Below are 22,824 nucleotides of genomic sequence, written 5' to 3'. Positions count from 1 at the left end.
TGAAAGAAGTGTTAGGATATCAAAAGGATGAGGTGGCAGCCTCTTTGAAGATGTCTTTCAGCTTTAAGCTTTGATCCGACAACGTTAATTGAAATAGCTGTATACCATTATGAAGAAACTCGAAAGACTGACATAAATCCAGTCCTTCAAAATGGTGCATCCGTCCGTGAAATGCCCTTCTCGCCGGCCAGTTGTGAAAAATGGAAAGCTCCCTTAGACTGAAACTCATTTAAAACTTCAAGCTCGTCATCTGACGTCACTTTTGTTCTACGCACGCACTTTCATTTCTTAAAAACGAAGCCAACCTGCAGTAAACTGAAGTACAAACACCTTAATTGTGATGATAAACAAAAATGCAACGCGCATGGCTTAGACGGGCTAAACACGGTGTGAAGCGTCCGAAACCGCGCGAAATGACTCAAGTCACGTGACCGCATCAGTTCACTATTACATCCGGTATAATTTGCATATCTTCTTGAGCCAGTCCCAGTCTTTTTCGTGAACCAGGTCTGATGGGTGTTTTTCTGAGGCTCTGTGTCAGTGGTCGTGGTTTGTAGTATAAAGGTGATGGCTCGCCAATTGAGCCGTCGGTATCAGATTTCTCCAGGTGCGAAGCTGAGGTGATTCTGACCAGCGGTAACGGCATGGACAGTTGCGCACCTAGAAAATGTTAAAATAAACTTCACTTTAAAAAAGGCAGAAATTTGATCTGATTGCTAACGAGTAAAAGAGTACAAACGCACGGGAGATTTGAACATTTCAGCGAAGCACACATCTTTGGTTTTTTAAAAATTCTCCACATTACTCTGATTACTGTTTCATTTATTGTTCTCAAACTCATTAATAATTCATGAAGAGAAGACAAAGGAAATCACTACCGTGACCGTGGTTTGGATATCTGATCCAAATTACCATAAAATTTTCCCAACTTTAGCCTTGAATTTCTCCAAGAATTATTGATCATTTGAGAAGCCATATCAAACACTCGAAAGTATGTTTCATCAGATATCCAAACACCTCAAAGTCGTTTAAAAAAAACTCGGCTGCGCCTCGTTTTTTCAACCTACTTCTCGGTGTTTGGAAATCGGAGGAAACACGCTTCGTCGTGTTTGATCTATTACTTATCACATCACGTGATGACATCCAAAGCAATCGCATTCCGAGAAAATTTAATCGATCTTTAATCTCTGATAGGCAACGATCAGGCGAGCAGTGTACTTGGAAAGAATATATGACAAGAAAGAAATTGTTCTGATCCAATTGAAAACAATTTTCAGCATTTTGCGGGCTTCTTTTTTTGGAATACGTTTTCAACGCCAGTAGTATGTGTACCCGGGATAAACAACAAGCACTTACCTTCAGGTGAATTTGTAAAATCCTTGAGTGATTTGGAAGTCAGTAGAGAAGTACCTTCCTGTTGGCCTCGTTTACCAGCCGATGACTTTCGTGGGGCGAACTCGATGTTGCTCAAAACACTGTAGTCACTGATACAAGATATGGCGTCCAAGGGAACGCGTTTCTTGCCAGCCGACTTTGGTGGCTGTTTGTTTGATAACAGTCGTTTGGAGCTGCGAGAACGCTGTGGTAATAGCTTCCTTGCCTGGTCAGCCTGTGGCGTTTCAGGCGAGAGCAGTGGAATGACTTGAATTTCAGAAATTTTCCTGTCGCTTTTCTTCTCGATGTTGGTGTCTTTTGAAGTGAGGTCGTTCTCCTCTCCTTTTTCAAGGCTTTTTTCTTCTTTTCCGACTGTTATTGTACTCATTTTGTCATCTTTGCGGGACAGCGCCAGTGATACTGCTGAGTTCCGACGCGGTACCGACAGAGACGAAGAACCGCGCCTGACAACGGAGGGAGACAGCTGACCACCTGCATTGCGTTTCAGGAGCTTTGCTTGAAGCCGCCTGGAGGAACCTGAGGGAGATGATTGGAGAATTGAAGGTGTTGGTTTATATAAGCAAACAAACAAACAAACAAACAAACAGACACACAACACATGATATATTAAAAAAAGAAAATAAATCGTTTTTGTAACAAGTATTTTCACCTTCACTGCTCTTCTTGTCGCTTAATGTGTCCTGGACTGTAACAAAAACAACAAATAAACAAATAAATAAATAAAAAACCCCGAGTAAATCCTACTTTTAACTACTTCACCCCCACACCACCCCCCTCCTCACCAAAGGATATATATCATGCCACTAATGTGGAAATTCGTAAATAGATTACTTGGATTTATATTTAGAAGAAAACACTTTCACCGGTTTTTCTGATTTCGATGTAAATGAATTTCCAATGATGTTGATGAAAACTTAATGTGCGTAATTCGTCGCGTGTTAACCCATAATGATGTAATATGCCGGATCAGAAAATTTGTAAAAATGCCACAGGCGACAATAAAAAAAACTTCCTAGCTTGTTTTTGGTCCTTTTTAGAAAATATGGGTCATTTTTTGTTTTTGGCAGGTATATTGATCGTCTTCTGCTTTGTCCATAAACCAAACTTTACCAATGCAGACAACACGACAGTAACAATCCTCTCTAGCTTTATGTTCATTCCGCTCAACAAATTTGCACTCAAGGTGTAGAAAGATAATAAACAAAGAGACCCTTTGAATGTGAAGTAAAAAAACCCGATGTTTAAGAAGACAGTGAACGTGTTTTGCGCTTCGAAAAACGGGGGAGTTCGTCAAAATGGTCTTACCTTTCTTGCCAAGCGTGGAAGATTTCGCCATAGAAACACGAGATCGTCTACTCTTTGTTTCCTCTGCAAGAAATATTAAGCATATTTTAAAGTGATCAATGCGTTCGCCGTAGAAAGAACGCTCTTCTAATTGCGTTTGTAGTGGAGATTGTATGGGACGATTAACGAATCAATGGATCCTGGGACGCGTATCTGGCATCCCCTGCAGATTTTCAGAGGTGGATGACATCATCACCAACTTGGAAAAGAAGAGAGAACCTGGAATCGAGATAATCGAACGCACTCCCTAATCTTTGATTATTACTAGTATACATGCATTGTCCACGACACATATCCACAAAAGTACCCTTTAAGTTACGTTGCATAACCATTTTTGCAATTTGCAAAGAAAGGCTGAACATTTTCAGGTTTGAACGAGATTCGAACCTATGAATTTGTGGTACCAGTGCAGTGCAGTGCTGAATGAATGAATGAATGAATGAATGAATGAATGAATGAATGAATGAATGAATGAATGAATGAATGAATGAATGAATGAATGAATGAATGAATGAATGAATGAATGAATGAATGGATGGATGGATGGATGGATGGATGGATGGATGGATGGATGGATGGATGGATGGATGGATGGATGGATGGATGGATGGATGGATGGATGGATGGATGGATGGATGAATAAATGAATGAATAATTGATGACTGACGGACTGACTGCTTGCTTGCGTGATTGATTGAAAGAACGAACGAATGAATGAATGAATGAAGGAACGAACGAACGAACGAATGAAGGAATGAATGAATGAAAACCAAAGGGAGATCCATCCGCTAATAGGACACACCTAACTAACAATTAAGTGACTATGAGATAACTATGTGAAAACTATGCAAAAAAAATCAAAGAAATATCACAATGTTACCAAACAGCTGCCAAACGAAGTTGTTAAATACACAATTTACCAACGACACAAAAACATAACAAACCTTTCTCCTCCACAAGTTCTTCTTCAGGGATGATAATTCCTTGTTCTCTAAGTCGCTTAATGTGTTCCTGCCTCTCGAGTTCAACGAGATGTTTGGAGTAAAACCAGGAACGCAAATCGTCCTCGTCAGTGTAGAAAATTGAGGATGTCTCCATGCTAAACAAACTGTGAATAAAAATGTGCAATGATGAGCGATATAGACAGCGGCAAAATGCTATGTTAAACGTGCAGTGTCACCTAGTTTTAGTGTCACTTTTAATAGCGAAAAAACATATTTGTATCGCTGGAAACGTACAAATATTGATTCAAGTTTGTTTAATAACCCTACTAACACACATAAACTAGTATCATTCATTTTTGTCAATGGATGGCTAGGATGGAAAAGGATTGCATCAAAAAGTTCCTCGTGTGTATTTTAGAGAAATCGCTATCAACAGATTATAGTCTATTCTTCTCGGAAAACCATGTGATATTTTTCTCCCGGTACTCTACGAGCGATTTTACGTTAAAGAAGGTGTTCTTTGTCAAATATTGAGCAGTTTTGACAAACATACAGCAACGTCTGCGTGAAATGTCCCTTTAAGCTACACAGTGACCAGTGTTACAGGACTCTAATGTCTCTACTCACCTGGCCAAGTCTTCAATTCGTTTCTTTTCCCTTTCTTCCTTTTCTTTCTTCTTTCTTTCGGCGCTAAGTCGCGCTAATCGTCGCCTCTCGCTGGCTTCCTTCTTGGACTTGGTATCGGCTCTGTGTCTACTCAGTAGCTCAGCAAAATGTTCCCGCGGGTTTACACCCTCTGGGATTTTACTCCGCTGCGTCACAAACTCCTTCCAGTGGTTAAACAAAACTCGAAACACGGTCATCTGTAGGAAAACGAAGGGAAAACAATTTGATTCACAGGGAAGGTCTTATTAACCCCATGCCTTCCAAGCCCTCAGCATTTATTTAGTGATTGCTTTGATCTTCGGTGAGTTTTGGAGCGCGGGTAAACCCCTGACCACAGAGTCATGAATCCGTTTGCTTTGCCAAACCAACGCTTCTAATGTTGCGCGGGAACACTCCAAACATGTGGTTGCCCTTCTTACCTGTGCTTCCCTGAACACATAGGGGTGCAGTGATGGCGTCCGCCCTGATAATCTCTCCATCAGCTTGTCCGCCATCTCAATCGGAATATCAATCTGTAGTTCAGGGGCGATTGCTGAATTCAAGAAACAATCGATGATGGTTTGCACTTTACGGTGGATAAGAGCGGGCTGTGCGTGTGCGTGACACAAATCCTGTCGAGTGTAAGAAATCACGGTAAGAAATCGACGAGAAAGAAGCGTGACTGATTTGTAACGCAATCACCAAAACATAAGTCAATGTGCATCATTCGTGGCCCTTACCTTGAACTTTTGCACTTCAAGCCAGAACTGAACGTTGCTTTCTAGCGTGTCACCTTTCATCGCTACAAAGGCAGTGAACTCGCTACAGCTGACGGGGTTGAGAAGAGTTTGACGCAATGCCACCACGTCACGTGACGAAGATACCCATCTGCTGTTTAAAATCTACATAGGGAAAAAAGTCAATGAAGAAATCATAAAAAAGCGTCATGGTTAACTAGTGTACATGGAATAAATTAATTACCCCCCCTCCCCCCTCCCCCACTAGTTAAGGTTTCATCGACCAACATACGGTAAAAGCCCCAAGCTGCATACGGGCCGCTCATTTTTTCCGGGCAAACAAACAAAAAATCCTCACCTTCCAAGCAGCTTCGCTCCTTTGCAGTCTTCTCTTAAGCATGATATCCTCCACCATTTCCGGTACGCCCGCCACACGAGGTTTCTGTCGTTCCAGGTATTCTGCGGTCTGTTTGAACAGCATCAACCAGCGACGCTCTATGCGCGCGCGCACAAACTTCTGGCTCTCGAGTATAACAGGGGACTGGGGTCGCTCTTTGATTGATCGGCCACCATTCAGGTTCATTATCTACAAACAAGGAAAGCTAATGAGGTAAGATGAAAAGGGAATGTTGTATCCTCACTCTGATTTTCCTGTATTTTGGTCAAAACTGCTCAAGTATTTGACAAAGAATCTTTCCTCTAACACAAAATTGCTCTTAGAACAGTGGGAGGAAAATATTAAGTGATTTCTTGGACGAAGAACAAACTGTAATACAGGCCATTTTCATGATGGCGTCATTCTACTACAACTACCAGAAGTCATTTCGTTTTCCTTTTCAAATTCAAATTTAGAACAGTAGCTCTAATTAGCACGAGAAAACAAAAACCAGAAGGATTCTGGTAGTTGTAGTAAAATGACATACAAAGGAAGAAATTGAAAAGCCAGCTAATTTCTTCAAGTTGCAATCCATTTCCATCCTAGCCATCCGCAGCCAAAGATAATTAATACTAGTTTCTGTTCACTAGTAAGGTTGTTCTTAACAAAACCGAACCATTATTTCAACGTTTCTACAGATACAAATATATCTTTTGGCTATTCAAGGTGACACTAAAAATAGGTCACGTCTGGACTTATTCAATGAAGTCCTCCGTGTAATGCAAATGCCTCAATGAATAGAAGCTTTCCTTTCGTTGCGCTGTCACATTCGACTTACCAAGTTTCGTCCCTCTCTAGTGGCCGGGCTGTCAGGACCAAAGAAATACTTTTTACCAAGCCAACTGTCCCGTATTTCCTTTGCTTTCTTGTCGCGTTTTCCTTCCATAAAGCGAGGAACGCGGCGAAATGTCTCCATGTCTGTCCAAGCCATCAGGTCCTTGATTCCTGTGAATGCACAAGAACAGCTCCATTCTAAACTACCAGTAGCCTCTCTTTTTTTATGGATAGAAGAACGCGTGGAACACGCGCGCGAACACCGCTACTCGCGAGGAGACGCGACGTACGAGAGAAAAGTTATTTTTGTAGCTTCAGTCTTGAACAAAAAATTCCTGTGATTTTGTTGCTCTTCCAAAACATTGATAAACATGTTATCAGCTTTAAAAATCTCACATTATCTAGTATTTAACTATCCTGTAATTTCCTTATTTCTGGTCAATGCTTTCAATAACGTACTCTCGTTCTCTCATCTTCCCGAATCTCTTGGTGCAGTAGGATAGCTAAATCTCAAGCGGTTTCCAATTTCCTCATCAATTAGTGCTTTCTTTAACCCTTAAAGCCCTAACAGTGATCAGCATCAAATTTCTCCTTGTAATATCAATGCGTATTCAACCCTTGAGGTCATGAGAAATTAAGGATATGACCACTCAAGGTGAGTTTCCTTGATATTTTAATAACTTCTCTCCAGTACTTTTATAAGAAAAGTATGGGGACAAGATAGGAGAATAATTTTGTCCTTTGATATTAGGGGTTAAAGGGTTAAAAGCTGTGATCGCGCTCTTCAATTGCGTCAAAGAACTTGGCACATTTCCGTTATTTGCAAAAAGCAACGTGAAATGATCGAATGCAAAACCCTACGAGTAAAGACTACACAGCCTTCGTACCTTTGGCGTGCTTCTTGTTGAGAAATTCTTTAAAATGCTCCACTTCGTCTCTGTTTCTAATCAGTGCTTCAAATGTGACGCCGTCTTTTGGTACGGGGAACGGACTGTTAGCTTCCTCCACTGATATTCGTTCCTTCTCGTGCTCATCTTCAGCATTTCCAAACTGAAAAAAAAAAAAAAACAAAATTAAATAAAATAGAAAGCTTGTGACGAGCTCTTGATGCGCCTCGCACGACAAAACAAGGGGACGTTTTTTTTATTACTTTGGCCATGCTTATTCCGGTTTAACAACAAGTATTTTACGCGGCTTATGAGGATACGGTGGGAAAAGCAGATCTTAAAGAAAGGGGTCAAGCTTTGCTATAATGATAAACTGCATAAATGAAATAATACAATTATCGTCGTCATCATCACTTCTTACCCCTCCGTTACTTGTATGAACGATACTCTGTCTTCGCCGGGCTGTCACCTTGATTTCTATATGCCGTAGTGTTTGTTCTGTAGATACCTAGGGTTAAACGCATGACAGTAAACAAACAAGGATACTGACCGTGGGAGATCTGGATACGAGATTAGAGTTATTTGAGACGACCCTTCTACGTTGATTGACATCACAAGAGAACGGAAGTTGATGAGAATAAATAACAAACCGCTTCGCTTTTGTTTAGAAGCAAACCCTCGATTGTTTAAGTCGAGGTCGACTTTAAGTAATTCTGGTATTGCAGGCTAACTTTAAAGTTTACTGTACACGTAAAATCAATGTACAGACCTAGTGAACGCGTCATATCCATTCTACTTTCTAAAACTGGAGCTCGAATTTGAAGAAAGAAAACAAACGAGCGAAAGCGAAAGGACATACTGTTTGGTTTCTCAAAGTTCACGAGAATTTCATTCAAATCAGAGAAGACAACCAAGGTTAAGAGGTTGAGATTGCGCAAGGGTAAACTTGAAAAATAATACTTCTTTCCTTAACATTTCAAACCGTTAAAGTATCATACATGTAGCTTCTCCAATCTCACCTGAGCTGTGTACTCGGATTTTTCCCCTGACACAAGCATGCTCCAGGGTTCCAATAAGGAGTGAAGAACGTGCTCCTCGACCGCATCAAAAAGCTCCTCATATGGCGGCTCCAGCTCTTTATGAACCTGCGTTTGAACGTCCCTGCTCACGTGAACATCTTGAGCACTGCCTGACACCACAAAATTGGCGTACATTGTCTGTGGGATGAACGTAAATGTCAATGAAACGTTCTTTCAAGTTTACACACAATATTCACGTCGGTAGGACAAGAACCCCCCCCCCCCCCCCTTCCCGTTGTGCAAATAAACAAGAGGAGAGGTGCACAGTTATTGGTTAAAAACTTAGCGCGTCACGAGTCTCCTGGTAGCTCAGTGATTAGTAACGGTGCGCCGATATTGACATATTATATTCGATATTATCGATGCCGAGGCTTCCCTGAAAAATATCGATACTCGTCAGAAATATAATTTGTTCTGATACCTTTCGATACCCCTCACCTGACCACTTCGAACAGAAAATTCATGCTGTGATTTGAGGAAATTATTTTGACAACCATGAAACATATTTTACTGTTTTCTTGTAAAAAGTCAATATTTTTTCCCTGCTTATGTATGTGTTGTAAATACTTCACTCGAACATCGTAGCCCTGCAGATTATACCGTGGTCGAGAAGGGAATTTTGAAGTCTGAAGTTTGAAGTCCCTTCTCCACCACAGTAAGATTAAGCATTCTCTGTTCGTTGATTCATTTATGGCCTGGAAAATACCTTGAACAATGAGGCCACAGTATAAACTAATGGAGGATGGTCTCACAATATCTATATCGAAAAAATGCTCAATACCGTAATCGTACTCGGGATCGATTTGAAAACCTGGTATCGCTTCACCCTAACTGACTACTGCAACCGCACAGTGTGGAAGTTCATGGGTTCGACTGCTTGTGCGCCTCCACAGAGAGGTTATGAAATGCCCTTATTTAATAAAAATAAAATGTCAATCATCTCACGTACCCGTGCCTTTCTTGATAGCAGAGACGGATTGAGCGAATCAGCGAAGAAATATGCGTTATATTCTTGAAGGGATTTCCAGAAGGCGAGGCAGTTCATCCATGTCTGTACAGCAAGAAAATAAGTCGAATCAGACAATAAAAAACGATGTAAATACCGTAGCACACTTGAAGAACGTTTAAAATCTACATCCAGGTTGTTGTCTGCAATACCTTGTTTCCTGACTTTTGTATAAACACTTGCAGGTAGTTCCCAGTCTGCTGCTCATAAATCAGACCCTGAATTAACGAATCCAACATGGCGCCAGACTTGGGTTCAGTTTCCTCGCGGACAGAAGCTGGCGTGGAACCATCGGCAAAAACAGCCGTGCGGTGTAGAGTCCTAAGGACGGAAAAACAGGGAACGAAAAAAAAAGTTAACCTGCGCTTTTTGACAGGATTTTATGGTCGTTTGCTACACGTTTTGACAGTCGCAGGCTAAAGCATGGGGCAGTTGATCCTTAGAAAAGGTTACAGTGTAAGCATCATCACAAACGAATGATAACATTCTCTTTCCCAGGACAAAAGCATGAAGAATAGATCAATGAAATCACTTCATTTCAACTGCAAAAACGTTTGGATCATGAGAACATCGCTCTGTGTTGTTTCCCTGGTTTACGTTTAGTTTTGGAGAAAAACGAGGCCAAAATATCGAAACACTGAAAGAAAAACAAAGAAATACGCGGAACAAAAGACTCTTTGGAACGAAAAAAACACTGAACGGTGTTCCGTTTAATTGAATGCCAAATGAAAAAATGCAGGCATTTTTGAGCGAAACGAAAAATTGGCGTAAAATTTGACATAAGACGGCAATCCTCTCAGTCCTTCATTTATAACGAAAAAAAGCTGAGTGGACGGAAGAGAACATAATATACTAGTACCTTCTGCTTCAATTTTTTTGCATACCTCATCATCCGCTGCATCTTGCCGTCAGGGGCGGGAATAGGGTTTATAAAAAGCCTAACGGAGGGTAGGTAGTCTGGCTCAGGCTCAACAGGAAATGAAGGGCCTGGGGGCTGCTCAAAACCATAGCCTGTCTTTACGGGGGCAATGATGTACTGAAAAAAAAATCAATCAATCAAAACGAAATAAACTGAAATAGTCGATAAATTGGTGAAATAAATAATGTTCAGTTGATCGGATGGAGGGTTTGTTTTAGCGGCGTGTGTCCGAAGGAAGGGATTTTCGGTTTTCCCTGTCTAGTTTTCCACTCAATCACGTTTTTCTTTTCTTGTCTTTTTTCAATGCAGATATGTTGTCCTTATTCATATTTTGCCTAAAGCCTGGTTTTCACTATGACATAAGCAGAAGCAGAAGCACAAACGCTGCTTACGCAATTGAGAACACCTGCGACATAAGCATAAGATGAACGAACATGTTTGTTCTTTTTGTGCTTATGCTTATGTCGAAGTTTTCACTTATGAGACCAGGGGCGACAAAAGTACAAGCAAAAGGCAGTCAACCGTTTCGTTCACCATCCTGCTAAAACATCGAAGGGAGCTGGTATCGAGAACTCTGTTAAGAAATCGTTTTCTGCGCATGCGTCGGTCCTGATGCTTATGTAGCTTGTGTTCGCACTTGCTTATCTTTATGCTTGTGCTTATGCTTATGTCCTAGTGAAAACCAGCCTTAACTGTCCTCATTTCTAATCAGTTATGCGCCAACCAAAAAGCTAGACTGAACAGCTTTTTGTTAGTCTTATTGTAACACACCTCCAGTTGCTGTGTACTTGCGTTAGTATGCATATACTTCTGAGACTGAAGAAGCCGAGGATGCGCAGATTTGGCGCGCAATTGAGGCCGAGAAGTCTGGTGCCAAGTGCTCGGTTTGGCAGTACTGCTTAGGGGCCTGGCAACTGGTCTGCATGGGAGAACCTGGGCCAGACCAGTGTGGGCAGGAACTTGAGGTAAGTTTGAAAGTGCGTTCTCTCGTTTGACGCATGATTTCGGTCTTTCTTTTGTAAGCCTATTGTATTCCAGGTCATGGAAATGAGAACGTTGCTGATGCATAGTAAACCGAATACACCTGTGGAGTGAAATAGAGCCGTGAGTGAAGCAGTGAAACGATGAATTAAAAGGTTCCTGTTCTTCTTGTCTAATGGTTTTCCTTTCTCGCTAAATGTAAATTAATTGGAGAAAACTTGAATATTGCGACTTAAAAAGGAAAAAATGCGTGGAGGACACCGTAGTTTCATGGTAATAGGACTGAGTGGAGTCTGATTCGGCCTGTAATCATACGAGTGATAAACAAAATCGGACGACCGCATTTGTTTAATCATGAGTATGATTACAGACAGAATTGGACGACACGAAGTCCTGTTACCAATTAATGATAACTCTAACAAAATTAAAAAAAAAAAAAAAAAAAAAAAACAGTTTATCTTTTTGGTAAATAAATACAGGACAACAGTTGAATTAAGTTTCGACGTCGATTTAATTACAGCGCGCGCAAATGACTCGTATTGTCCAATTTCACCAGGCATGACGCGTACACTGTCCTAAAAATGCTCAAATCATGGCTGCTGATAGCCAATTAGATTCGAGAATTTTGTTATAATTATGATTAATAATTAAATTAAACGCACTAAATCTGCAAAACCCATCGAAATTACCATACTGCCTGATAACATGGTTTGTTGAAGCCGATATGACTGTCCGTATTACTTCAGAACTTACCAGTAACTTAACAGAGGTTCAAGGACGTCAGGCTGAATAACAAACAAGCTGTTATAAGTTATCTTCGACGCATCTACAATCTTTAATCTCGTTTTAGTTGCAGCGGAAAACTCGTAGATCCCTCCACTTTTGCAAAACCTGTCGCGTACACTCTGCACCAACCTGCAAGAGGAAAGGCAAGGAGCCAGTTTTAACCAATTAACTCCAATGGTCTGGCAATAAAGTATCTAAAGAAGATGAAAACATAGTGTGTGGACGACCTTACTGGAGCATGATTTGGAGCTCAGTACCAAGGAAAGTGACTACAACAATCTCGTTCCAAGAACCCGTTTTTATGACAGCGGAGGTCAAACTTCTTTGGCGCTGACAAAAACAAATTAGATGGCGAGCTCGATCAACTTTTCCCTTGAACATGTAGTCAATGTTTAATTTCACTGAACTATGGAAATTTCAAACGTGTGGAAAAGTGATTTACAGTACTGTGTTCATGCGCATAGTTCTATTTATTTTTTATTATTATTTTTTAATAATTAGTGCATTTTTAATGTTATTGTTACTCGTGATTGTAAAATACCTCTAGAAATGTTTTCTTTTTCCAAGGACCCAAGTTTTATAATTCGCTTGACAATGAAATCGTCAACTCAAGTCCTGTTTGTTCTTTTAAGAAATCTCTTAAGACTAAACTTACTTATGACTACGAATAATATTAAATCTCCTGGCGTATCTTTTAGCGTACTTTTTGGCTATGTCGACTTTATGCCATGTGATCGTCGTTATCTTAGCGCCATGCCATAATATAATTCATACATAGTTCGAGGAGGCCAAATCTACGGTGGCCCAAAAGTGTCACGGCAATTTCAATTTCATCACGGCAATTTCAATTGCAACACGGCAATTTCAACTTCGTTCACGGCAATTTCAATTTCACCTCGGCAATTTCAACTTCGTTCACGGCAATTTCAATTTCAACACGGCAATTTCAACTTCGTTCACGGCAATTTCAATTTCACCTCGGCAATTTCAACTTCGTTCACGGCAATTTTAATTTCACCTCGGAATTTCAACTTCGTTCACGGCAATTTCAATTTCACCTCGGCAATTTCAACTTCGTTCACGGCAATTTCAACTTCGTTCACGGCAATTCCAATTTCAACACGGCAATTTCAACTTCGTTCACGGCAATTTCAATTTCACCTCGGCAATTTCAACTTCGTTCACGGCAATTTTAATTTCACCTCGGAATTTCAACATCGTTCACGGCAATTTTAATTTCACCTCGGCAATTTCAACTTCGTTCAAGGCAATTTCAATTTCAACTTCATTCACGGCAATTTTAATTTCACCTCGGCAATTTCAACTTCGTTCACGGCAATTTCAATTTTATCACGGCAATTTCAATTTCAGCACGGCAATTTTAATTTCACCTCGGCAATTTCAACTTCGTTCACGGCAATTTCAATTTTATCACAGCAATTTCAATTTCAGCACGGCAATTTGGAACTTCGTTCACGGCAATTTCAATTTCACCACGGCGATTTTTTTTCAACCTGTCTAAAAACCGGAAATAGTCGCCTTGATTCTTGAGGACCATTACCATCTGGGTGATAACCCACAATGAAGTTGAAATTGCCGTGATACTTTTGGGCCACCGTACCAAATCACATATCAGCTTTAAAGTTTCTTTTAGGTTTTTTCTCAGCGCTTCTTCCGTTTATATTTTAGTTTACGCAATTGTATGTCTGTGACTATGCTGGAAAAGCAAGGGCTTTTGAAATCCAGAAAGAAAATTGGCGGTAACAATACGTTTTTTATAGATAATAAAGCAACAATAATTCCAAAAGGCGCCAAAATACAAAACAATGTATGGTATTTTTCCCAAAATTGAAGCTTAATTGTCCCTGGCAAATGCATGGTTATCCCTAATTTTCATTTCGGATTCCCCTTGCAAAGATCTGCTTTTCCCGCGTAGTTATAAACCGCGCAAAAATATCTCCCTTTTAGCAGGCACCGCCGATAGAAACCCGACTTTTCGAGACCATAGCGAAATGCGCAGAACGTATGCGCAGTAGCCAAAGTAGGCACCGTCCTTAATGCGCATGTACAGTATACACACCTGTTTTTTTCATTCTCGTCATCCAACAATCTTCCAGTCTCGACTTCCAACCAAAACTGCAAGAGATTCTCCCCACTCGTCTCCAAAAGAAACTCTTTAAAGGCATCACATGCCTGCTTGGTTGCCAAGTCGTATGGTCTCTCTTCTGCATCGAACCCATCCTCGCTCAAAGAAGATTCATCTTCACAATCAAAACCCACTGACGTTGCTGCTGTGCTACATCTTGTTAGTCTACGTCCAAATACGCCGCGGATTCCTTGCAGTGTTGTGGCGCTTGCCTCCGTGGTGTAACCCCCTTCATCGTCATCATCTTGGTTTTTCTCTTCAGATTCATCTTGGGAGTCCTGTATTTCGGATTCTGCGTCTTCCTGGTAGTCCTGTGGTTCAGGCTCTTTCTGTAAAACTTGTGGTTCGGCGGAGTTGTTTTCTTGCCCACTTTCAGATACTACAGATGTGCTCTGTTGAGGTTCAAGTTCAGAATTACCATCCAATTCCACTGATGTCTGCTCGTCAACTACACTCTCGTTTTCCGTACTCTTCTGTTCACTGTGGTGATCAGAGAAGGCTGCCTTGGTAGTTTCAAAGTCTGGTCCTAAAAACTTGGACTCTGCCGGATCTTCGCTTCCTACAATGCCAACTGTGCTCTCAACAGGAATCGCCACCTTACGTTTAGGAATACTTTGGCAATGTAAGCAATCTGCTTCATCTAAACCACCTGGCTTTTCTTCATCTTTCAGCGACTCTCCTTCATCACGCCCACCAGTTTCCTCATCCACCGTTGAATTTTCAACGTCCAAAGGAGGTAACTTTTCTTCTAAGTTAAAAAAGTCTTCCCTTGTCTCAGGCATATCTTCGCTATCTACTTCAGCGGGAAATGATTCACTGTTCCCTTCGTTACGAGAGTGTGCTTCAGAATAAGAATCTACAGAGGATCCGTGCCCCTCTACATCATCAGTGCACACAGTTTTAACAATACTTGGTATTTTCAATCGTTCATCAGATGCCTCAGTTCTAACTTCATAATTATCCTCAACGCGTTTCTCATCGACATGGGACAGAAGCTCTCCACTCAATTCAATACGAGGGGCACTCACATCTTGTTCGGACTCTGTCCCTGTGATTGACGCATTTTCCGTAGTTTCTTTCCTTGAGGCAATCTTGTCTTTTACTAAAACCGACTCATTCTTATCCATTTCTTTCTCAAGACCAGACAAATTCAGATTTTGCTCAGTCTCTATCCTTACGATCAAAACACTTTCTTCTTTGTTAACATTTTTAGCGATTGGTTCTGTGTCTAAAACGGTTTTTGTTTCCTTGCTAGTAATGGAACTATCATCTTCGCTTTGTACCGGTTCATCGCCAAAGTTTCCCGCAGGAGTAGAGCTCTGTGTTATTTGCCCATGCTCCGAGATAAAACTCACTGCTGAAGATAAACTTCGCGTCATTTCATCCGCGCCAAAAGACTTCACACTCTTGTCCTCATACTCGACATTCAACTCTTCATGGGTGGAGCCAGTTTGACTTGCAGTTTCTTGCGGGAAAGAAACACTACTAGCTGTGCTGACCCTAGACCTAACCTCCGCACTCAATGTCTTCTCAGAATTTGAAATATCGCTCATATAGCTCAAGCGTGAAGCTGGTCTGGCATGGTTTGACACAGTGGTGTCGCTCTCCTGTGCACTGTAGTCACTCGAAGTTGACTGAGTGTCAAGGTCATGTTCTTCTTCTTCTCTAATTTGCGGAGTATTCGGATACGGCGAGCTGGCACCAGAACTGAACATACTGGCGTGGCTTTCTGGACGCTTGAAGGACTGCTGCCATGCATCAAATGTTTCTTCAATTGAACGAACATGGGTCGGTAAGTAAAAATGTTCTTCGTCCTCACTGTCGCCTTCGCCGTCTGTGGATTGGGCGTCTCCTAAGGAAGGACTGAGATTGAAACTGACTACACTCCGTCTCCGAGTCATGGGGCGGAGGACGGCAGGTTCCTCAACACCACTGTCTTCATCTTCATCCGAGTCCAGATCGCGGAAAAATGACTCCTACAACAAACAAACAACAACACTTTATTGAAAAACAGAGAGTTACAAGTTAGGTATAATTATACATGTACCTACCCGCAAATAGCTAAAGCTAGTCAAGGTGGGTAGGTATGACTATCTTAAACTAAAATGCAAATAAATTTTGGTGTTTACAAATTGACATTATTAACAAAGTGTACAAAGCAACAGCAGCAACTAAAATAAAACTTAAATAAGTAGTAAACAAATAAGTGAATATACAGAACAAAAAGCTATATTGATAGAAATTACAGGGTTGTAATCCTTCAACACAGCGAGAGAAATAAGAAAACGTTCTTCCTAAATGGAAGAGAGAATCTTGCAGTTATCTATGTAGCTGTACGCAACCGGATTGTTGGAAAAAAGAAAAACCCTGAAAAAAATTCAGGCTTGAACGGGATTCGAACCCATGACCTCTGTGATGCTGGTGCAGTGCCCTACCAACTGAGCTATCAAGCCAACTGGGAGCTGGTCATATTCTGAGATTCTTTCTTCTATATAAGAAGAAGTTATTCTTGACTTGTAAACTTCCGATTACTAGTTTGGATGCACTACAACTGAGCTACAGGAGACTTGTGGGAGCTAAGGTCATTAAACTAAATGTGTAGGTTCATACCATCACGTTATTCCATTGAGCATTGTCCCATGAAGCTAGTTTAATGGCCTTAGCTCCCACGAGTCTCCTGTAGCTCAGTGGTAGAGCATCCGAACTAGTAATCGGAAGGTCTTAGGTTCGACTCCTGATAGGAGCACTCAGATTTTTTTCCATGCCTGTGTCATTTACTGAATAATAAATCATTCTCTATGATAGTTATTCAACAGACAATTCAAGAGAGCTTGCATACAGCAGGTTATGTATGATTCAACAAATTAAACGAACGACCAAGCTTGTCAAGAGTCACCTGCAGCAACAGACTGATGGGCTAAATAGCTGCTGCTGGGGATGCATACTGTATTTATTCTATTAACCGCCCACCTTTGAATAAGCGCCCACCTCGAATTAGCGCCCACCTTGAATAACTGCCCACCCTGAAAGCCCTAGTCCAGTGTGAAGTAAGAGGAGCGTCAGTTGCGTTCCAAAATTGGTTTTAGATATGGTAGTCAATGAACATGATTGTTTATGGCTTCTTCATGTTAGCTTTTGCACTTTGTTTTGTCTTGTTGAAGAGAAATAAACTTGTTATCCCTTGTTTTGTTATTCTCTAAAAATCCCCTCGCTTGCTGAAAATGTTGAAAAAGTAACAACATTTTTCCCTTTAGCGAAAGTTTTAAGAATCACAAAACTTTGAACAACATTTTGTGGTAAGCTTACAGGGGTGTACGTGTATATAAATGACTGATGAGAGAGAGAGAAAGAGAAATAAACTGGTTATCCCTTGTTTTGTTATTCTCTAAAAATGTCCTCGCTTGCTGAAAATGTTGAAAAAGTAATAAGCGCCCACCCTCATGGGCCCAAAATTAAATAAGCACCCAGGGCAGTTAATCAAATAAATACGTAATTTCTTTCCCAAGTCCTCATATCCTGGCAGGGCTTTCAATAAGATTTGAAATAAGTGGCTGCTCTAGTGTAGTGCATGTATATTGAGGGCATGTAGAGGGCAATATAAGAAGTTAAAAGTCCTTTCCCTTTAGCGAAAGTTTTAAGAATCACAAAACTCTGAACAACATTTTGTGGTAAGCTTACAGGGGTGTACGTGTATATAAATAATTTATATACACGTACACCCCTGTAAGCTTACCACAAAATGTTGTTCAGAGTTTTGTGATTCTTAAAACTTATTAGGTCTTGGAAATAACGAAATAACCATAGAAATAGGTGGAACAGCTAAATAAATAAATAATACTCAAGGAAAATGATCTGAAATTAAGCTGTGATTGCCCAGTGTATTCTTTTGAATTTCTTTCAAACAATCATGTGGGAAATGTTTTCTACATTTTTTAAACTTCACACAGTAATTACACATGAGAGGGAGGGGGGGGGGGAGTTGGCTCAGATCCCCCCTCACCCTACACCCTTTCCTTTCCTGCTGGTTTTCGCCCCTTCCTAAGATGCATCAGTCTCCTATTTCTTTGCACTTTTTCTGTTGCAAATATTGCACAACAAAACCATAACATTATAATGTATGATCTAATTCCCCCTATTTCTGCCCCTTCTCGCTGCCTCACACAAGCTGTTTTACTCATTGTTCTTCCTCCTTAACTCCTGTTTCCACCCCTGACTGTATCAACTTACAAAGGAAATTATGAGGAAGTCGGGCAGACTTAAAGCTTTTAAAAACTCTTGCTTGTTAGTGTTTTTATAAACGCTACTTTGTGCTACCCTTAGTAAATAAATGAAGACTTTACAGCTCTAAAAAAATGTAAATGTTGTAGACATGTAAATGCTTTGTTTATATTGGAGGTATGCTTAGCTAATTACCAAGCTATTTTTATTTTTCAAGCACTCCACTCAAATGATCTGAAACAAATCATCCCAAGTCAACTGAACAGGTTAAATATCTCAGCTGCTAGAAGGCAGACCAGTTGACTATTTACCTGTACAAGCGCAGCCGAAAAATTGAACTCGGGCTATTATATATTAATCTGGATTACAAATCTGGTGCCCTAACTGCTCGGCCATGCCACTTCCCTTCAAAAATTCATAAAAGTGCTCTTAGTGCATAATACACATACCTGGACTGCAGACAGGTGTTTCGACAGTTTATATTCAGCATACAGCTCACTCCGTAAAAACAAAGGCAGTCTGTGTTTCTTCACAAATTCCAGGCCTTGCACTTTCTCGAGTACAGTAACATAATAACCGATGCGGGACTGATTATCGGCCACATTGTATATAGTTCCTTTGAAGTGTGTAAACTGACGCAGCTGCGATGCTGCCTTTGCATCTCCTTTGCCCACATCATCAGCTAGCTTCTGAGTGAATTCCTCAAACAATTCAATCTCTCTGTTGTAGAAGAGACGCTCTGCAAAGCACTGTAACAACATTTAATTAACTGTCAGTGAAATAAGCTCTCTGTATAGTTATCCATCTTTTCCCACCCCCACCACCAGAAGGGATTGGAAATTCCAGGGGGGGGGGGGGTATCAGTGCATTTAACTTACATGTAAATATTGTGTCCAGGCTAATACTTAGTGAGTGCATGTAACTTCTCACGTTTTTTTTTTCAATTCCGTAACAAATGACTGGAGAAACAACTGTATTTAGTGTGATGCAAGGACATGTAGCCTGTGTAACAGGCATGTGAAAAATATAGGGCGCAAGAAAGAGCGGGGTGCATGAGGGAGGGAGGCACACAAGGGGATCGGCCCACAACCTCTCCCTACCTTGCACGCACGGCTCTTTCTCACTCCCCATACATGTAATTTTCATGCACCTGCTAGGTGGGCCAAAGGGCATGTCAGTCCAGCATATAAATTATGTGGATTATTATGAGTCAGTACATGTTTGTGAGGAACTTACTGGTAATGTTAGGAATGCATTAAAGAAATCCAAAAGTCCTTCATCTTCTATCAATAAGGTTTCCTGAAAGATAAATTATTTGTTTTAAAATGTGATTAGATGGAATGCCTACTTATCAGTTGCCACTTGATTTAAAACCTCACTTGATGGTTTCAAGAACAACCTTAAAACATTTCTATGTAGAATACAGCTTTTTTTAGAGAACTGTTATAATCACTATTATTGGTTGTTTTCAGTTAGGCTTGATTTGATATACTTTTTTTAAAACAATGTAAAGTGATTTTTTACCTACTGTTTATTTATAATTTTTACTCAGGACCAGCCTGAAAACCACCTGAGGGTGAGGTTGCCTCCTGACTAATGATATTTGTTACTATTATTATTATTATTATTATTATTATTATTATTACTTCTGAGGAAAAAGCGCTATAGAAATGAACTGTAATTATTATTATTGCTATTCTTGATTGCTTGCTTTTCTGTTTGTTCACTTTAGCACCAGGGCCAAACCATGGTCCTCAGGACCACTAAAGAGTTCACTTAATTCAAAGAACCTTCCTCAGAATTTGTTATTATTATCAGTTGTGATAATGAATCTACATGTACTGGAGCTTGAGCTGCACAGCTTATAGATGTGTTTACAGCTGAGTCTGCCAGGATGACTTAAACCTGAATGATTGTGACCTACATGTACATATTATATGTACAGACAGGGAGTTACCTCAGGAATATATAAATTAACTTGGCTGATTGGGATGCTCATATCACCTAGGCAAAGTCATGTTTATAGCTGCTCGATTTGCCAGTGGTGGCAAGTCTTTAATGCATACAGTACTTCTGTCGGCTTGGGGTCACAAAAATGTTATTGAATATGCACCAATCACTTGTAATCTTACTCTTCAAGAAATTGAAAATGCTTTTACTCTACTTCCATACAGGTTTCGTCAACACCCCTTGAGGTTGGTAAAAGGAATAATAATTATCTGAAGAGGCTTTACTCAGTTTTATCACATGCAACTTCTGTAGCATGTAATGCTCACATCACGCAGACATCCATCTAATTCTCATCAGTCGACAACCTCTGCACCTATGATTCCCATTGTTGTCGGCTTTCAGAACATGTTCCAAAATTTTAAAAAGATCACGATACTTTTTCATTTGTAAAACATGTTTCATATTTGACTCACATGTTCGCCAGATAAAAAAAGTATTTGAAAAACTGACGAAGTTGTGAGTTACATCAAAACATGTTTTACAAATTAAAATGTATTGTGATCTTTTTGAAAATCACGATCCATTAAATGCTGCTTTCTCAACCATTTTTCAAGATCCCACAACATTATATGTGCCATGCACAATAGGTAGTCAAGTTGTAGGTTTCATTGATATGAAACGATGTTCATGTAATCTGAGCACGATGCATAAAACATACGCTTAGTTGCACTGTCTAAATTAGTCTTAACAGTCAGCTAGTGCAGAGACTGCCTATGGATGCCATATGTAAGCTTAAGTTTATGTAGCAGTGAAAGCATCCACTTCTGTTGTTATATATTATTTATGCAGCAGAAAAGCAATGTGTTTTCTCTGCGGCAGATACAACAGATGTAACTTATCAAGTCCTAACAAAGAGGGGCATGTTTCTTTATTAATTAGTGTTGTCTGTTTTGCCATTGCTAAAATAATTTGCAAACGATACACACGATATAAAACATGTACGGTGTTTTAACACAAGAAAATGGTCGTGTTTTGAAATTGAGACAGTCATTGAGGATGAAATAAGCTTAAGCTTAATAAGATCATATAATGTAACCCTCTCAAAATGTACCGGTAGCCGGTGCTTTGCCGCCTCAAGACCCTTTTTGGACTTATCTCTTTCTGTCTGTTACTTCTGTTACCTACTGCCACAAAACATTTTATTATTGAGATGGCTGACTACTCTACTGCAGCTGATTATTGGATCCTGATGGAATCGACAATGCTAGATTACCATCTACAGAATTATCGTATACTTACCAAATTGTCCTCTGTGATTTCTACCGAATGTTCGCTGGAAGAAGTAGTGGACATCCTTGTATTACTTAACTTCAAACTTTGTCAATGAAGTTGTCAAGTTGTTCCTTCATGTGCATCTTCCATTTGACCGCCATTCCCATCAACAGCCATCATTAAACGGCAAAATTTGCTCACTCGGACGTGGTTTTTAGACGGAAAAAATGTTCCCTTAATCCTAAAACCACATTCGTTTCATTAGTTTGCACAGGTAAACGTCAAATTTCGGCAAAAGCAAGAGAAATGTCTCATTTTGCTTCGCTATCCCGCAAGAAAAAGTCACCGACTCTCTGAGGTTCCAGTGTTTGATTTCATGAGAAGTCGGAAGTCGAAGACCAATTAACCAATCAGCGCACGCGTTTCTGTCGGGCCTCACGTCGGAGTTGTTGTGTGATAGTTGTCATGGAAAATTTCAGCTGAATGGTGGTAATTAGTGTAAAACCAATTATAATGTCCTATAGTAAATGGCCCACTCTATCGGGGGTGGAAGCTGCATAATGAATAATGAATAACGGGATTAAATAAAAAATGAATAATGAATACAGGGTTTGGAAAATCAGGAATAATGAATAACACAGCCATGTCAGCGGAATAATGACTAAAACATTTGTTTATGTACTTCCTGATACATTTTCGAGAGAAGCTTTTTTTTATATGATGAAATTTTTGTTTTCGTGAAATCAGTCGAAATTCCACAAAAGTTTCACGTCTGCCTAGTCTCCCTCGCAACCGTTTTTAGTGTCGTCACATAACGCTCCTCCCCACAGTGGGGAGGAGCGTTGCGTGACGACACTAAAAACGGCTGCGAGGAGCCTAGAATCTGCCAGACAACTTGACGTAATGACCTCTTGAATGGTTTTCTGTCTGAGCTGTCAACGTTTGACCGGACGGTTAGTGATTGCTTGGTTCCTTAGATTGGTGTTGCAGGTGTGTCGACGGTGTATGCATGGTCGGTTTATCAACGGTGTAATATCGAGTCATCGTTCGATAATTGTGTAGAACGGGCAAAAGCAAGAAGTCAGAGTCCTTGGATGACGTTTTAAAAATTGGTGTCAGTTTGAGGCAGTTGGAAACTCTGTCGCTACTCTGGTAGCCTGAGTATCAGGCTTTTCTGATACTCAGGCTACAACTCTGGCTACAAAACTATGATCATTAAACCACAAGCACTGCGTCTATTTATAGAGAGAACTCGTATCTTCTTTTAGGTAAAGTGTCTTCCTACGTCGCATGATAGCGTTATGT

The 22,824-nt window shown here is 40.3% G+C and overlaps 1 protein-coding gene across 1 annotated transcript; it reads right to left on the bottom strand.

The window, feature by feature from the left end:
• Window positions 1-436: 436 nt before the first annotated feature.
• Window positions 437-21,897, bottom strand: LOC146461468 (uncharacterized). The gene is made up of 22 exons (XM_085086815.1): window positions 21,547-21,897; window positions 19,534-19,596; window positions 18,747-19,046; window positions 14,014-16,055; window positions 11,901-12,062; window positions 10,938-11,250; window positions 10,132-10,283; window positions 9,400-9,568; window positions 9,191-9,292; window positions 8,182-8,379; window positions 7,584-7,670; window positions 7,163-7,325; window positions 6,280-6,446; window positions 5,424-5,651; window positions 5,069-5,230; window positions 4,769-4,960; window positions 4,311-4,546; window positions 3,684-3,847; window positions 2,701-2,763; window positions 2,045-2,080; window positions 1,357-1,911; window positions 437-660 (listed from the first exon to the last, which is right to left on the bottom strand). The coding sequence occupies exons 1-22, from the start codon at window positions 21,598-21,600 to the stop codon at window positions 437-439; spliced, it is 5,832 nt and encodes a 1,943-aa protein (XP_084942941.1). The 5' UTR covers window positions 21,601-21,897.
• Window positions 21,898-22,824: the final 927 nt, after the last annotated feature.

The sequence above is a fragment of the Pavona decussata genome, unplaced genomic scaffold (genome assembly GCF_977016875.1).
Source record: "Pavona decussata unplaced genomic scaffold, jaPavDecu1.1 SCAFFOLD_198, whole genome shotgun sequence".
In the NCBI taxonomy this organism is placed as follows: Eukaryota; Metazoa; Cnidaria; class Anthozoa; order Scleractinia; family Agariciidae; genus Pavona; species Pavona decussata.
This window is presented reverse-complemented; position numbering and strand designations above follow the sequence as displayed.

Excerpts from the sequence above, each read along its gene's own strand:
- LOC146461468 (XM_085086815.1), bottom strand. The coding sequence starts at position 21,600 with ATGTCCACTACTTCTTCCAGCGAACATTCGGTAGAAATCACAGAGGAC. Across the intron at positions 5,231-5,423 it reads GGAGCGAAGCTGCTTGGAAG|ATTTTAAACAGCAGATGGGT; the intron begins GTGAGGATTTTT and ends TTCCCTATGTAG. Across the intron at positions 3,848-4,310 it reads CGAATTGAAGACTTGGCCAG|TTTGTTTAGCATGGAGACAT; the intron begins GTGAGTAGAGAC and ends TTTTATTCACAG.